We start from the raw sequence: 17,627 nt of genomic DNA on the forward strand, positions 1-17,627 counted from the left end.
GTAAGCATATAAAAAGGAGAAATCCCCTAGTGAGCAGACAAATTAATGATTTAACAGAGAACGTGCCAGATATCTCAAAGCTGCTGTTCAGGAGTCATCAGAGCTACAACTTATTCATGAGCCACAGTCTTATTACTTAGAAACATCACAAGTTGAGAAGGCTCAAAAAAGATAAAGGACTCCTTATAATATTTTATCAAACATTTACAGGGAAATTTTAATAGGAAAGTAGCCCCAATGGCCAAAACAGATGGTCTCATTAAAGGAAATTGCTTGCGACGTTTCTGAGTTATCTTTGCCACGTCAGGAAAAATCCTAACTTTCAAAGTACAAAAAAGAGTTTCCCTGTGCCTAAAATACAGCTTCAAAATGCAATTATGATCATAATCCAACGTCATTTAACCACCAATGTAGATGAATGACCAGCTCTTCTTTAGATGATTCTAGAAAAACAGTCAAGTTCAAACAGAATTGCACACAATGCTCAAGGTGAGATTGCACCATGGAGCAATACAGAGGCATTATAATATCATTTATTGTTTTTCTTTTCCTTTCCTAATAATTCCTAGAATTGTGTTTGTTTTTTGGCTGCTGTCGAATACTGAGCAGAAGATTTCAACATATTTTCCACAATGAAACCTAGATCTTTCTCTTGAAGTTATGTTCTAATGCAGAACGTAACATCAAGTAACTATGATTTGGATTATTCTTCCCAATGTGCATCACTTTATTTTTGTCTACATTAAATTTCACCTGCCATTTCAATGCCCAGTCTTCCAATTTCCTAAGGTCTCCTGTAATTTCTCACAGTCCGAAAGCAATTTAACAACTTGGAATAGTTTTGTGTCATCTGCACATTTAGGGGCCCTTTTACTAAGTGGCGGACGCCAGAACAATGAAAGCGATCCGCCACGGACCCTGAAGAAGGTTCGAAACTTTGACCACAGTCAGCCGTAGCGCATTGATAACACTGATAACGTGTACTGATAAGTTTGATAGTAAAGTTGTTTTGTGTTGAATAAAAGACTTCTGGAGTGCAGAGTGTTTTGTAGCATGAAAGCGAGAACTGTTGCTCTTAGACTGAGAAAAGGAAAACCACTGAGGATCTCTGCTTTACTTTTACCAGTCTTTGTACTTTTGGAATGAATAAAAAGCCAATTTACTTCTACTTGTTCTATTCCACTCAATGCCAGTCACCGGAAACAGCCCAGCATTGAATAGCGCCAATCACAGGAGTTAGCAGGTCTAACTCCCACGTCTAAACATCGGCTCCATAATGTTTTTAGAACATAACCTCTTGTTATCTCCTCATATGTTTGAAAAAGATTTTAAATATATATTCAACTAAATTAACACAGGAATAAAGACAAGCCTACAATAAATAACACTAATAGCAAAATCATTTATGCAAGTGGGAAAAGGCTGGTTCATATCCAGCTGACCCTCACTCAGAACCAAAGTCCTCTTGGGAGTTATTTCAAATAGTATCAAACTGTTTTTGGCATAGTCAACCCAACATTCTAGAATGCTGTTCTGCCTCCATATTCATGGTAGCAGGGTATATTGTTATGTATATTTATTATGAGTATTATTTCTATGTAATTGCATTGTCTATGTAATGGATAGCACTTTGTACTGCCCCCCCCCCCCTATAGTTTACAGTTTCCTGTGATTGACTGCTTGTGAGCTCTCCCTATTGGCTCTTAGCCTGGGCCAGGGCCAGCCCTCCCTTTGTGCACCTGGGAGCTATGTGAAAGAGTCCCAGTCTTCCATGCATACCTTTGTAATCGGCAGCTGTTTTAGGGGCTGATCCTTCCATAATCTACTGTGATTCCATCAAAATTATTTCCTACTCTTCATCAATTGATTCCCAGTATTCTCACACTTTCCCTTTTGAGTATTATAGCTTTTCCTCTCAGCTGGGCTGAGGTTCTAGCCATCTGCTTGCCTCTGAGGTGGCTGGACATGGACTCTGTTTTGCAGTAGGCAACAATTCTTTTCAAGCAACTGAACTGTAAGTTGATTTTCTTTGTTTGCTATGATTGCTACATTAAAGAAGAATTGGATTAAGAATTGAGAGTCTACTAGTAAAGTTTTTGCTTGGGAATGGTTTAGCTGGCTATTGAATCTTTGTGACCTCACCTACTACTACTACTTATCATTTCTATAGTGTTACTAGACGTATGCAGCGCTGTACACTGGACATAAAGAGACAGTCCCTGCTCAACAGAGCTTACAATCTAATTAGGACACACAAACAGGACAAATAAGAGATAAGGGAATTACTAAGGTGGGAAGAAATTTAATTTCTTCATTATAAGAACATTTTGAAAACATCTGTTCCAAGAGATGTATGACATCTAGATTGATACATTGTAACAATAATACAATTATACCTGCAGAGATGGAATTTTATGATCTTCCCCATAAAGATGGAACAGAGAGATCCTGAATTGATGCAAGTCCTGGATATTATGACTTTCTGTCTTTTAATTTCCTTCTTGATACCAGTGTAACTTCTAGGGTCTCCTTTCTGTTCTATCATTTTATATGATTGTAAACCACTGCGTATATCAAAAGTATATCAGTGGTATATCAAAAGTAAACAAACTTGAACTTATCAAACTCCTGGGAGTTAAAAAGGAAAAGAACAGGGAGGTTATATTTTGTACTGAGAGAATGAGAGATTATTTTTAACAGAAAGTTAAAGAATTGCAATCAGGGCTAACTGTGTTTGATGGAGGGGAATGTAGGGAGGGGAATGTTTTGTAGGGGAAAGTGAGATATTGCTGGCTTTTGCAGCAGGTGCAACTTCTTTTAAGGAAACAAGTCAGAACCTTGTAGTTTAGATTGCTGCTCCTTTTTATAACTGAAAAAGTTAGATGGGGATAGTTTGCCAGTGTTCAAGGATATTGTGAATATATTTCTAGGGAGCTGAGAGGTCCCAGAAGGCTATAAGAAATCAATGGTTAAAGCATATATAAGAGGGGCCTCACCATAAAAGGTTCCAGTCCTGTAGAGCTTACAAAGAACTGAGTATTAATCTTACCAAGTTTTTGAGTTTTCTTTTCCTGATTGGGGTGAACTCAGAAACAGAGGCAGTGCTGCTTGTTATGAGACTCAAGCACATTCACAAGCAGCTAAAGTTGGAGTGGATTCCTTTAAACCAGGCCAATGAAACTCACAGGAAGTTGCTGTACTCAGCCCATCCCGGTAGTGACAGAGTTAACATCCACTGCCTGGTTTGAGTTCTGGAGGGTTTTTGATGCAACTGGAGAGAAAGATGTAGTTGAGACTTAAGAGGGGACCACAGAAAAGACTATAGGGAGATTTCTAAACCAGACAACAGAGCTGAACATCTATGGAGCTTCAACCAAGAGAGAAAGATATTTGCTTGCATTGTTCCAGCCCTACTCCCTGGCCTGCAGCCAGAACAGACACAGAGGGACTTTTACAGGAAAATTTCAACCATTAACAAGAGAAACTGTAAAAATTTCACTCAGAACTAGGAGTAGGAAAGAACTGCTTTTGGAGTCATGCAGGCCAGGAAGGGACTACTGTCCAACCCAAGCAAGGCTCTTGGAGGTTAAGGCCCAAGACTGGCTAAGGAGATAGGTGCGAAGGCAATGTTTGAGATCTAGTCAGGGCTTTCTATTGGAAATTCTGTCATTGCAGAAGCTGCAGTGGGAGATATATAGGGACATAATGTTTTTTATACTGGTGCCAACTCAGTAGATAGCTTACAAAGTGAGATTTAATTGGAGGAAGACATTAAGCACTTTTAGAAAGCTGATAAAAATCTGGTCTTTTCCATTTTAGGAAGGTGTTGAGAGGGAGAGAGGCAGGGAGATGAAGAGTAGATTCTGAGATTAGGTTAGGAAGCTATAATCATTATGAGCATGTTATCCCAGTGCTCAAGCAGCTGCTTTGGTTGCCAATGGAGTACAGAATAAGATTTAAAATTCTATATTTGACATTCAAGGTGCTGTCATGCATATCAGAGAGACTCAGGAGATGGATGCTTTTATGAAATTTGTTGAAGACGTGATTGTTTAGACAGATGTATGCGTATAATGACAGGAGGTAAAGGTGCTGTATAGAGAAAGAAATTGAGGAGGAGTGACTGGTTTTGAGATGTGATATGTGGAATATGTTTGTATTACCTGTTTTGTTTTGTTGGTATGTATGTATAGATTTAGATTTGTTTGTGATATCTAATGATTATGTCTGTTACTAGTTTACTCCGCCTAGAATATTATTGATAGAGCAGAATATAAGTTTTTAAGTAAATAAATTAGTTGAGGGGGGAACTCTGGAATTTTTATACTTGCGAAAACTGTGTTTTATTTTCATATGTGTTTATTTATATGACTGTAAACTGCTAAGAACATGCAGTAATACCGGTATTAACTCAAAGATGAGAGTGGTACAATTCAAGGAAGAGGCAGAGAGGTGAGGGAAGCCAAGAGTGAATCTGGGTCACTCAGGGTAGACAGTTCTCAGCTAGGCCTGAGTCCCATCCATGGAGAAAGCTTCCTTCTAACCATCCCCAAAGATACCAACCTAGGTAGGCTTGTGATACACCAGATCTATGGGGATGCCTTAAAAAAGAGTGAACGGCCTTGTATACCCTCCACAGATCCACAACTCATGCCAGCAAAGTTGGTTGAAAAAAATTGAGGCATGGGACTGGCAGCATTACTTTGACCAGCACAGTAACCATGGTCAGCAGTTGCTTAAGTAGAATCAAGGAGGACTTTGACACTAAGCTACCCAACCTGGCAAACATGTCCAAATTCATGTGCTTTGTGGTAGAACACCTATTGACAGTTCATCATCTGGAATGTCTCCAGTCCTGAAGTTCATTTCTTGATGTCTGAGAAATGGAGAGTAGTGAACTGGGATCCCATCAGTAGACTCCACCATTAAAAGGAGAAAGTGTGGATCTGATAAATGAACCAGTTCCCCTTGAACTGCTATTTGATCCATGGATAGAAGGAGGGGAAAGGGACTTGGTATATTGTCTTTCTGAGGTTTTTGCAACTACATTCAAAGCAGTTTTACATATATTCAGATACTTATTTTGTACCAGGTGCAATGGAGGATTAAGTGACTTGCCCAGAGTCACAAGGAGCTGCAGTGGGAATTGAACTCAGTTCCCCAGGATAAAGTCCACTGCACTAATCACTAGGCTATGCCTCCTGCCCAGAGGAGGAGAGGTAAAATTACCAAGCTGGAGTAGAGCTGAGCAGTACCTTAAAAATAAACTTGTCTGGGGGGCTTATGGAAAGTCTGGTGCTCGTATTTATTGATTTATTTATTTAAAAACTTATATTCCACTTAATCCTTAGGTCTACCAGGGTTGTGCTTGGTAAAAGCCAAAAGAGATGCATTGGTCTGTGATAAAGTTTACCACCGTATGAATCATGATACTATGTACTCTGTCTTCAGCTATCAAAGGTATCACTGAGAAGCAGTTTCACTAGCAGATGAGGAGATCCATCAGAAAGCATGCAATGATAGCAGTAGATGGTTCTAGAAGACCTAAACATTAGTGTGACCAGGATCCTCCCTGGAGGAGCAACCATCAGAAAGCCAGACCCAAAATGGTACAGCACATCAAAGAACTGACTGTTTGCTAACTAGAGAAAACTTCCACTATCAGGAGACAAAAGCAAGTGTGTCTGAACTATTCTCTTGTTTAAAGTTGTGTTTTGTACATTTTGCTTTTCTAAACTGTGCTTTATTATTATAGGTACAGCAGAAACATTGGCTTGCTGAAGACCCTTCAGAGGGATCGTACCTTAACATACTGTTTTCAAAGTAAATAATGTGTATTTCAAATCTACTTGGATCCTGTTGTAACTCTGTTGGAGCAGTATCATCTAGACCCAGCAGATGGCACCATGTAGGCAACTATATACATTTGTAGCAGAGGACTTTAGTTATCTTGGATGAAATAACTCTTAAGATTAAATGGATGGCCTTACAGACAAGAGGGCTAACCCATTTTTCATACCTTAGGTGGTTGGTCCAGTTGTCCACGTGGCCAGTGGGGATAGCTCAATCAATCACATGCAACAATCTGCACAATTCATTGGCTTTTAGCTTAGTCAACTTGTCTATAAGTATAGATGTCTTGATACACTAGATTTAAAAAAAACCGCAAATCAGCAAAATTGAGGGTTAGCCTACTTGTCCAAAAGACCATCCAAATCCTGATACAGAGATTAGTCCTGCAGTTTTTAAGCAGTGTGATGTGATATGTAAGAATAAACAACATAAGGGGGACTGATCCAAGATGGCGTCAGGTTAAGACGTGATAATCCTACCTCGGATGGTCTTACCTTAAATTTTTCCGTTTTCTTCCTTAAACTATGCCCAAAAGGAAGGGAAAGACGAGGGGGGGTAAAAGCTCCTTACCCTCCATGATACCTCCTCGAGGGCAAATTCCGATTACGGATTTCACTGTCTCCGTCGCTAATCTGGGCGCCCCGCTAGCCGAGGCAGAGAGGAGCCTTGGCCAGGAAAGTGAATTATCACTTAGCCCAAGAAGCCCGCGTTTGCCCCGTGTAGCAGGAAGTGACGCCGGAGGAAGTCCTGTCCAGCAGCCCGAATTCGAAGCTGCGGTCTTGGGGAAGGAGCACTCCCTCGACGCTACACTGTTCCCGCCGAGTTTTTCCGGCGAAGACCCGAGCCAAACATCCACCCCTAGGAGTAGGGGCAGCATGGATAACATCCAGGTGGAAGCCCGAACCGCACAGGAGATGGCGGATCGACAGCTGGGACCTGCATTGCAATTCCTACCCCTAGAGAAGCCATCTAAGGTGACGTTGGAGTCTTTGTGGGGGGCGATGGAATCTTTGCATAAAATATGTTTAACTTTTGTTTCTAGCTCTCAAGCTAACACTTTAAAGATAGAATCTTTACAGAACAATTTGGCTTCTCAAGCTAGTAATTTAAAGCAATGTGAGACTACCATCTCTTCTTTGAAAGAACAAGAATGTAAACTGTTCCAAAATGCGGACTTGATGCACAGGAAGATTGAAAATCTAGAAAATGGGGCTAGAAATTTAAATTTGAGGTTTTTGAACTTTCCCTTTGTAAAATACACCCCATTAAGAGACATGTTTCATAAGTTGCTGAAGGAAACTTTCAATTATTCTGATACAAACTTCCCCCCAATACAAAAACTTTATATGATTCCTGCTCGAGCACCTAAGAAAAAAGATAATGAGCATACTGAAAAAGTTTTGGAACATTTAGATGTATCTGCGTTGCTCGAGCAATCACAAGAAGTGGTTGAGTATAGATCCACTTTGTTGGTATCTTTTGTTTTTTGGGCGGATAAGGAAGCTATCTTGAGGCAATATCTGAGACAAACCTCTTCTATGGTTTTTCTGGGGGAACGATTCCAACTATTTCCAGATGTATCGAGAACCACACAGGAACGGAGGAAAAAATTCCTGATGATGAGACAAGAGACAGTACAGATAGGAGCTAAGTTCCAGCTCCGATTTCCTTGCAAATGTGTAGTCTCTTATGAAAATAAGACTTATCATTTCTTTGAGCCTTTGTAACTTCGTTCATTTTTGAATGCAAAGCTCCCTAACCTGCCATAAGGATCCAACAGAGCGGACTGTATGTGTTTATTAGTGACAACCTGACGCCATACTTGTATTATAATTTTATATTTCTTTGTTAAATATCCTTATCCTCTTGTAAGGTTTCATTTCAGTCTCCCTAAATAGAGGACTATGAAGACTAATAGTTTCCTATGGGATTCTCCCAAATAATGATTACTGTTATTGACATTATTGTGTTATTTCTTGACAAAGCTTTGCTTTGGTATGTAATTTAAAAGTTATAAATAAATAAATAAAGAATAAACAACATAAAATAGTTTTATAAATATTCTAAAAATATATTTTAAAATGTAATAAAAAGATTAAAAGAATAAAATCCAGTTGGTGTTATAAAAATCCCCCCCACAAAACAACAAAATATAGAAAATCATTCAATAAAAAAGAATTGATAAAATCTCAAAAAATTGTTCTGAGCTAATATTTTCTGTTGTGTTTTTTTTTCCTTTTTATTTTGTACACTGTTATTGCTAAACTGTGTGCTATAATATGACCTTTAAGTATAACAACCTACCTTATCCCTTTTAGATTTTGGTTGGGAGGGTTTATACTAAAAGGTAAAACTGTTAGCTATTTCTTTCTAGATAATTTCTGAACAGCTGTCTTACGGGGGAGCACAATAATCACTTCTGGTCTTTGTTTGCATTTCTAAAGGGTCCTATTACTAAGGTGTGCTAATAGATTTAGCGCGCTCTAATGATTAGCATACGCTAAATGACAAGATGGCCATTATATTCCAGATGAGAGTGTATTATCTCACAACTATACTGTCATCCATGGGCTCCTTAAAGCTCCTCCTCATATGTTGAAACAATCACCATAATCTCACTTAACTGCATCAACTTTAAAATTCTTGTTTAGCAGTTTCTCTTCTCTCCATGAAACGCAACACAGTTACTGCGTTTCACAAAAGCATCATCAGGGGTTCAACTATAAAATGCAGATTAACATCATGAGACACATATACTTTCTCCCCCCAAAAATCCTCTTCATTATTCTACCAAATATTTAACATACCTGAGAACAATCGCACTTTTTTTTACCAACCGTCTAAACAGCGTGGGTTTCCCGGTGCCGGGAAAAAAAATGTTGTCTGTCTTTTTGAGACGCCTATACATGCGCATTAGCTCTCTCCTCTTATGAACACTGATAGATACTGTCACGTGACTACTCCTAGCCACTCTATTTCTTTATTTAGGCCCACGGGGCCACCATTCTCCACTCATATATTAAACTTTGCTCCTTATTAAACATACTTTGCAAAATATCCCCTCCTGCATCTACATTTATTGCACCAAAACCACAAACCTTAGCTGATTCAGTAAATGCTTGCCTTAGCCTCTTCCCAATAGGCCACCAGGGGCGCTTCCATTTTTTTGTAATCTAATATTGCTCAAATGTTGAGCTAACTGATGTTTAATTTTCTTTACAGTTTGACCAATATACCATAGGTCACACAGGACATTTAATAGCATAGATGACAAAAGAAGACTCACAATTTGTTTGAGACCTCAAATAGAAAATTTTTTCTTTTATTTGATTTGGTATTTGAATACTGGTGGTTTCTAAAGCATATTGACAATATGTACATCCTGCACATTTAGAATAATATCTCTTCCCAGTATTGTACTTTTTCTTTAATTTTTCTTCCAAAATATGGTCCCCTAGTGTAAGCAAACCTTGGCATAGCTTGAAATCTTTTGTGTAACCTTAACATTGGCCAATGTTTTACCTGATGAGTAAGAGGTACAAATGGAAAAATACAAGTCATTCTGTCTTCAGAATCTGATTTCTCTTGGGGATGAATCAACCAAGATCTGTGAGCCTTATGTGCCCTTTTCATTGCTTTATGGATTGCCATCCATGGATACCCCCTTTGACCAAATCTATTGCTAATTTCTTGAGCTTGACTACAAAAGTCTTGCTTCTGGGAACATAGGCACCTAATTCTTAAAAACTGACCTACCGGTATACTATTTTTGATGGACTAGGATGATAACTTTTATAATGAAGCAGGGGCGTAGCCAGACCTCGGCGGGAGGGGGGTCCAGAGCTGAGGTGGGGGGGTACAGTTTAGGCTGCCTCCCCCAGCCACCGACCCCCCTCCTGCCACCGATCCCCCCCCCCCCCCGCTGTCGCCGCCGACATCCCCGTCACCACCGCTGCTGCCAGGTACCTTTGCTGGCGGGGGTCCCCACCCCCGCCAGCCGAAGTCTTCAGCGCCGGTCGACTCCGGTGCCTTCGCTGTTGATCTGTTTCTGACTCCTGATGTCCTCTGTGCACGTCCTGTATGTAGCCCCGTGCAGGACATGCACACAGGACGTCAGGAGTCAACAGATCATCAGCAAAGGCGCCAGAGTCGACCGACACTGAAAAAGACTTCGGCTGGCAGGGGATGGGGAGCCCCGCCAGCAAAGGTACCTGGCGATGGGAGAGGGTCGGCGGCAGGAGGGGGTCCAAAGTAGAGGGGGCCAGGGCTTAATCTGTGGGGGCCCTTGCCCCGTGGCCCCACCTAGCTATGCCCCTGTAATGAAGTATTGTATTCCTATCTGTAGGTTTATGGTAAGCTTTTGTCAGAAATTCTCCATTTTCATATTTTATATGTACATCCAAAAACTCCACTTGAGCCCCTCCTATCTGTGAACTAAAAGTAATATTTTGATCACACTGATTTAGATATTGAATAAACACCTTCAATTCTTTCTCCTCCCCTCCCCATATAAGAAGTACATCATCTATAAAGCATTTCCACCATAAAATATAAGGATAGAATTTACCATTATATACATACATCTGCTCAAACTGAGCCATATACAAGCACGCAATTGTTGGAGCTACCGTGGCCCCCTTTGCTATCCCTTGAATTTGAAAATAATATTTATTTTCAAATACAAAATAATTTTTAGTGATAATAAATGTGGCTATGTGATTCAAGAAGTCCATCAATGGGCCTGATATTTCCATAATATTTAACAACCATGCTATCATGGTTAAAGCCTCTTTTGGGGGGATGTGAGTATACAATGCATTCAAATCAAGAGTAACTAAAGTTTCTGTATGTTCTTCCTCAATCCTGATAGTCTATAGGATCTGCAACAAATGTGTTGAATCTTTAACATTTGATGGAATTTTCACTACCTCTGATCTTATGTGAAAATTTAAAAACTGAGACAAGGGCTCAAGTAAAGACTTTTTCCCATTCACAATTGGACATCCTGGGGGTTCCTTTACATTTTTATGTATTTTGGGCACAACATACAACTGGGGAACAACTCAAAATTATAAGACATTTATATTCTTTACTGTGGTAGGGAATCAAAGTGGGAGAAGAGATCTAATGCTAGGCTTGAATGAAGGGGGGTTGGGGTTTGACAAGGGGCAGATGGAATGTAAAAGTTGGTTGCTGATGCAGGGGCTGGGAGAAGGGAGAGGAGGATAGATATTGTGTGGAGGAGGGAAGAAGCAAGACTTTCCTTGGCATCCCTCCGGACCGGACCAGGATTGGACTGATGGGTTGTATTTTGTTCTTGCAGGAAGAAACATCTTGTTTCTTAATTTTTTTTTTCAGTGCTCCACTTCACACAAGCTAGTTTCTTAGGTTTTTTCAATTTAATTTTTTGTCTAGGCATTTGTATCTAATCCGTAGTCCAGCGTTTCCCAAACAGTGCGCTGCAGCACACTCACTGGGGTGCCGCGGCAAATTCTGACCTCCCTCCCACCCGAACCGCTACTGAAGACAGCAACGGCAGAAAATCAAATTTTAAAAAAAGGCTACAGCAGCCTTCAAGCATGTGCAGTCAGTTCTGCCAGTCCTCTGCCCCTGGAACTGGAAGTTGACATCAGCAGGGGCAGAGGACCAGCAGAGCCGACAGCACATGCCTGAAGGCTGCTGCAGTCCCGTGCCCTTTTTTTTTTGTCGCGGCCACTGGGGACAGGGAGCAGGATGCTTAGTCTTGCTTTGAAAATACACCTCAATGTGCGTCTAATGAAAACAGGAGACCGGATGAAGTCAAACAGTTGAAGTTAATAGGTCAGTCTCTGTTTACCTTCCCATTCAAAAAAAAGCAAGAAAACCTATGAGCTGCTGCATCCAAGTTGTCATTCTTTATTGTTGATAGCATTTTTTATTTAATCTCACATATATTTTTAAACATGCTGGCTTGTGCAGCATACAGATGTACAAAGAGGAAGTATAATAATGGAAGAACTTTGCATAGGTAGAATAGTAATTTGTTATAAATCGTAATCAGTGTGTCATTTGCAGGGGCTGGTTATAGGGACACCCTGGCACTGTTTATTTGTGCAGAGAAAAAGATGGAGACCTGTGTGTCTGGGGGGGAGACCTGTGTGGTTGGGGGGCAAAGATCGGCATGGGGGAGCGAAGTTCGGTGTGGCCGGGGGGGGAGGTGCTACGAAAACTTGCTCGGACACGAAGGGTGCCGTGAACTGAAAAAGTTTGGGAACAACTGCTGTAGTCTTTTTTTTTAAACTAGGTGACTGTGTTTTCCATTTGTAACCACAGAAAACAATTCTTTTATCATGTAGGCTCTGTGCACAGTTCTTTTTTTTTTCAGCTGGAGGTATACTGGTGTTCTAGAATATTTGCAGTGCTGACTTTTCATTGCTAGGGTTAGGTTAGTGCAGTTTGAGTGTCTTACAAGATTTTGATACTTTCTCAGTGACTGGTAGTGGAGGGAGTATGTGTTGCTCTCACTGATGTGACATCCGAGTTTAAAACAGAATGTTTCTGTAATTCGACTTCTGCTTTGTACCTGTTGCTGTGGGTTTGATTGGTCGATTTGGGAATGTTCCATGTGAATTAGTAATTATACTGTATGGGGGCAATTCTACAGCTGGATGCCACAATTTATGTGCTAATGTTGCACACTGAATGCTAATTCTATAAGAACATAAGAGTAGCCATACTGGATCAGACCAATGGTCCATCTAGCCCAATATCCTGTTTCCAAACAGTGGCCAAACAGCCAGGTCAGAAGTACCTGGCAGAAACCCAATTATTAGCAACATTTCATGCAAGTAAATTATAGAATAGCGCATTCTGTGTGCATTCTGTGTGTATAAGTGCTAGTATTCTATAACATATATGTCTAATGGCCACAACAGACAACACAATTACTGCATTCCTTTGAGAATTGGTTTAGTTTCAATCAACAGGCACAAATAAGCAATTTGGCTTGCAGGCAGTACAGAAGAAATTAAATAACAATAATTTTCAAATACCATTTGGTTTTTTTTAAATAAATTTAGAAAGCCAATTCTGAATTCATCAGATGCTGGATTTCCAATCTGAAAAAAGGTATTTTCATTACGTATAGAAGTATTTCAGAGCACTGCTTCAAGACATATGGAATAATGGTTCTCAGGGGTGGATATTCAAAGTGATCTAACTGGCTGGAAACGGTTCCTGGCTGGTTAAATTGCTTGTTTGGAGCTAACCAATTCCATTGCGCGACAGTTAAACAGATAGTGCCATTGAAAATGTCCGGTTAGCACCCAGTGCAGAACCGGCTATTTTAGAGGTGTTCCAGGGGTGGAGTCAGCACTTAACCGGCCAAGGTAATAGCATAAACAGGACTGCATAAAAGTTAGTCCTATCTTTATGCAGTTCGCCATTGCCAGTTAAATGCTGATATCGTACATAACCGGCTATATTTTTGCTGGCTCCATATACCTGGAAATTCATTGCTGGAGTTCAGACATGACCCGGCATTTAAGTTCCGGGGATAACCAGGGCTGTCGAGAGGGGAGGGGCAGGGGAGCAAAATTCCCCAGCCCGGGCCTCAAAGCGGGGTCCAGCGCCGGGGTCTCTCTCTCTCTCCTGCTCCTGACAGGACCCAAGTGATCGTGTCCCAACAGGAGCAGGAAAGAGAAAACTCCGGCGCCACAGCCGGTCCCCTCTTGGTGGCTGGAGAGGACCCAGAAGAGCAGACACTGCAGATCTTCCTCCAGCGCTGCTCTTCTGCCCAGCTGAGCGGCTACTTTTCCACTCAGATGCTCATGCTCGGTTTTGAAACTGAGCATGCCCTGAGAAAAAAAGCAGCTGCAGGGGCAGGCAATCGGCAAAAGAGCAACGCTGCAGAAAGACGTGTTCTGCGGCAGCGATCGGGGGGGGCAGCGGCGATGATTGGAGGGGGCGGTGGCCCTGCCCCATGTCTGGTTCAGTATCTCGCCGGCCCTGGGGATAACAGCAGTGGCGGGCAACAAAATGATGATCATCACAGGCTGAATATCAGGCCCTCAATGTTTTGCAACTTAAACTATGCATTTATTCAGTTTCTGTATGGCAACTAACTTTTATGAAACTGTGTTTGGCATACTTACAACAAACATATCTTCTACCCGGGCAATTCCTTTTCCAAATATGGTCCCTAGCTGATCGCCAACTCCAGCCAACAGGAAGCCAAACAGGGGAATTCCCAATAAAGCGTAGATGATGCAGAATATCTTTCCACCTTCTGTACGTGGCGAGATGTTTCCGAAACCTAAATTGCAAACAACTTCAGTTGTGAATAAATTAGCTATACACATCAGATTCATTCATGATACTGGATAATACATATTGCAATATGAACTATCTGGGCATATAACTGTAATATAGGAACATAGATTGATATCACATAGGAACACTCTAAGGGGGTAGTTACCAATATGTTTTACAGGAATAATGCACCATTTTTGCCAGATAATGTGTATTAAGGAAGTAATTCTATAAGTCAGCTAAAGCTAGGTGCTAGGATGATGTGCCCTAAGCATGAATTTTATCTCAGTAATTATGCGCAAAATTGCTAGTTTAGAATACTAGCATAAGTCAACAGACAAAAGCAGGCCCTGAACAAACAGTCTTAGAGGGTCCCCCACCCTTCCACACCATCTGTCAGGAAAGCAGGGGCAAAGCAAGCAGCCCATTTTTTTTGGGGGGGGGGGAGAGACTCTGGGGCATCCATTCCTTTCTGCTCTCTCCCCAACTCTATTCCACCCCCCCCCCCATTAAAAATGTTACCTTTGCTGTTGGAGATGCCAAAGACCCGCCAGCCAAATAGCTCCATGGCCTGAACCTGCTCTGGTGTGAGAAAGTCAGCAGCATGCTTTCTAATCACCAATGCTGGCATTCCTCGTACATTAATCAGTTCATGCATGTGAACTGAGCACTAGGGCAGGTCTTTGGCCGGCAGGTCTTGGGCATCCCCGCCTAGGGTTACCATATTTGGTCCCTCAAAAAAGAGGACACATGCCCCGCCCCCACCACACCCTGCCCCCCTTTCACACCCCGTACTGCCCCCCTGTCACACACCCCATCACCCCTCTCCACTCTCCTCCTCGTCACCCCCCTTCCCTTACCTTCCTCTACTGCCCTGGTGGTCTAGTAATCTCTTCAGGGCATGAAAGAGTCCCCTCTTTGCTGCCCAGAGTGCTGCCCTGCATCCTGTTGCTGATCTCGGTGCCAATTCAAAATGGCCGCTGAGAGTTGAAGTCTCACGAGGTCGCTTCAACTCTCGGCGGCCATTTTGAATCAGCGCCAAGATCAGCAACAGGATGTAGGGCAGTGCTCCGGGCAGGAAAGAGGGGGCTCTTTCCTGCCCCGAAGGCGGAAGAGGTCCACCAGGGCAGTAGAATAGTAAGTAAGGGGAGGGGAGGGCCGGGAGGCTAGCATAGGACGTCCCGCCCGCCCGCCTGCCCTTTTGTCCAGAAATCCGGACAAACGGGCAAATTAGCAAAACCCGCCCGGTTGCCCGGACATATGGTAACCCTATCCCCGCCAGCCATTCAAAATACTGCAGTTGCGTGGGCCCAAGCCCTCAGCCGAACCCCCTTTTGAGGCTGGGCCTGGGGAATCTTGCCCCCCCCCCCCCCCACCTCTCCCTCTCAGCAGGCCTGCAATTAATTAAAGATAGATTACTGTTTTCTCATAAGATTAAGAATTTAGAGAATGGGGCTTGAATTTTCCTTGTCTTATAGTTCCCCTCAAGAAACATTTCATAAATTTCTTAGAGACATTTAAATTATTCTGATTATGTGACATTATATTATTTACCACTTAATACTAGGCAAATTTCTGATGCTTCAGTGCCTTTGGATCAAAATTTTTCAACTGGCAGTTTGAATATAACAATGGTTTTGGAAAGGCCTCGAGATGAAAGGGACCTTTTACTAAGCCACTATCACAGTTCTATGAGGGTGAGTCCTTGGGCCGCAGTTGGGTAGACACTGCCCACCCAACACGAAGGTCAAGAAGGCCCGACTGCTGGCAGGAGTAACACCCCTACGAGAGAGCTAGGCTAGCAAGTGGCTCTGAAAAGAGACCTTGGGGACAGGCTAGAAAGGTCAGGACTTGGGGCAGCTCTGAAAAGAGCCCTTAGGGGCAAGCCTGAAGATCAGGACCTGGGATAAAGCAAAACAGTCAGAGGCAAGGCTGGAAACAGAAGGAACTAGCTGAGATAAGCAGGAGGCAGGGCAGGAATGAGCGGAGGCAGGGCTGGAAACAAGACAGGAATGAGCAAGGTGAACCGTTGTAAGGGCAATGTGGGGAGGGCACAGCTGCTTATATGGGCCCGGGGAACTGATGTCATCAAAGGACACCCAGCCTACTTCCACACTTCGGGCCTAGAAGTAGCCTAGTGCTTAGTGCAGTGGACATTGATCCTGGGGAACTGGGTTCGATTCCAACTGCACCTCCTTGTGACTTAACCCTCCATTACAAATAAGTTATGTAAACCACTTTGAAAGTAATTGCAAAAACCACAGAAAGGCAGTATATCAAGTTCCATTTCCCTTTCCCCTAAAAGAATTACTGGTGTGCATGCCTTTAGAAGTCAGTGGCTACCGGCACAGACAGCCAGGAGGGATAGCTACATGGCACCCTTGGGCACCAAAGGAAGCAGCACTGGCAGCTCACAGTGCTGAAGTCTTGGCCCAGGAACCCCCCCCCCCCAAAGAGACCGTGGACATGACCCTAACTCCCTGCCACAGCCCACAGGTGATTCGGGGTACAGGGAATAGCCTGGGGTCTTGACAGTACCTCCTTCACAAAGGCTTCCACTGCATGGTCTTGGTTTAGGTTTATGAAGAAACATGCGATGGAATCTTCTGAGGAGAAATAGAGCATGGACTTGGCTTGCTAGTTCCCAAGAGCTCTCTTTGGATCCAGAACCCTTCCAGGTGATGAGGCATTGAAGTTGCTCTGCCCCGCACTCTCCTGGAACTTCATATTCAATGACCGGATCCATGGCTATAAAGTTCGATGCAGGCGGGCTAGTGCTTTTCCATCTCAATACAAGCAGTTTGAGAAGGGACACATAAAACGTATTATGAATACGCAATGGCAGGTAACTTCAGTTGGTAAGCAACAGGTCCCACCTGAAGGACAACAGGTATTTCCCAGTGAATCGGGGGACACATTTGGTGGATAGAGTCTTAAGGCGCAGGTTCTGAGTGGACAACCAGACTAGATTTCCAGTGCAGAATTGAGGAGCAGTGTGTCTCCTCTTATCTGCTTGACTTTTGTACCTCTCAGCGGCTTGAACCAAGAGTTTCTGCTTAGTTTTCCAAAGATTATAAAGGGATTTGGTAGCAGCCTCTGCAGCTGACATGGTAGGAATTTGGGGTACAGCCAAGGGCACATTTGGGAGTTGCCCAAACACAATCTTGAACAGTGATGCCCCGGAGGACTCACTTACATTGTTGTTATAACAGAATTCTGCCCAGAGTAACAGCAGTGACAGTCATTTTGTAGTTATACAGGAAGGACTTCAGGTTTTGATTGATCCTCTCCATCTGGCCATTACTTTGGGGGTGATATTCTGAGAAGTAGTCCAACTTAATCTCTAAAGTCTCACAAAGGTTTCACCAGAATCTAGTTGTGAACTGCACTCCCTGGACAGAAATAATGGATTCTGATAGGTCGTGTAGATGGAAGACCTCCTTAAAGAAGTGTCAGGCCAGTGTGGGTGCAGAGGGTAATCCGGG

General features: G+C 42.5%; 1 protein-coding gene across 1 annotated transcript in view; it reads right to left on the bottom strand.

Moving 5' to 3' along the window:
- KCNK2 (potassium two pore domain channel subfamily K member 2) overlaps positions 1–17,627 on the bottom strand; it is a 220,685-nt gene that overhangs the window by 89,280 nt on the left and 113,778 nt on the right. The window contains exon 5 of the mRNA XM_030196031.1: positions 13,986–14,146. Within this exon, the coding sequence (XP_030051891.1) occupies positions 13,986–14,146 (161 nt within the window). The remainder of the gene's footprint in view (positions 1–13,985; positions 14,147–17,627) is intronic.

Source organism: Microcaecilia unicolor, chromosome 3 (assembly GCF_901765095.1).
Source record: "Microcaecilia unicolor chromosome 3, aMicUni1.1, whole genome shotgun sequence".
NCBI lineage: Eukaryota > Metazoa > Chordata > Amphibia > Gymnophiona > Siphonopidae > Microcaecilia > Microcaecilia unicolor.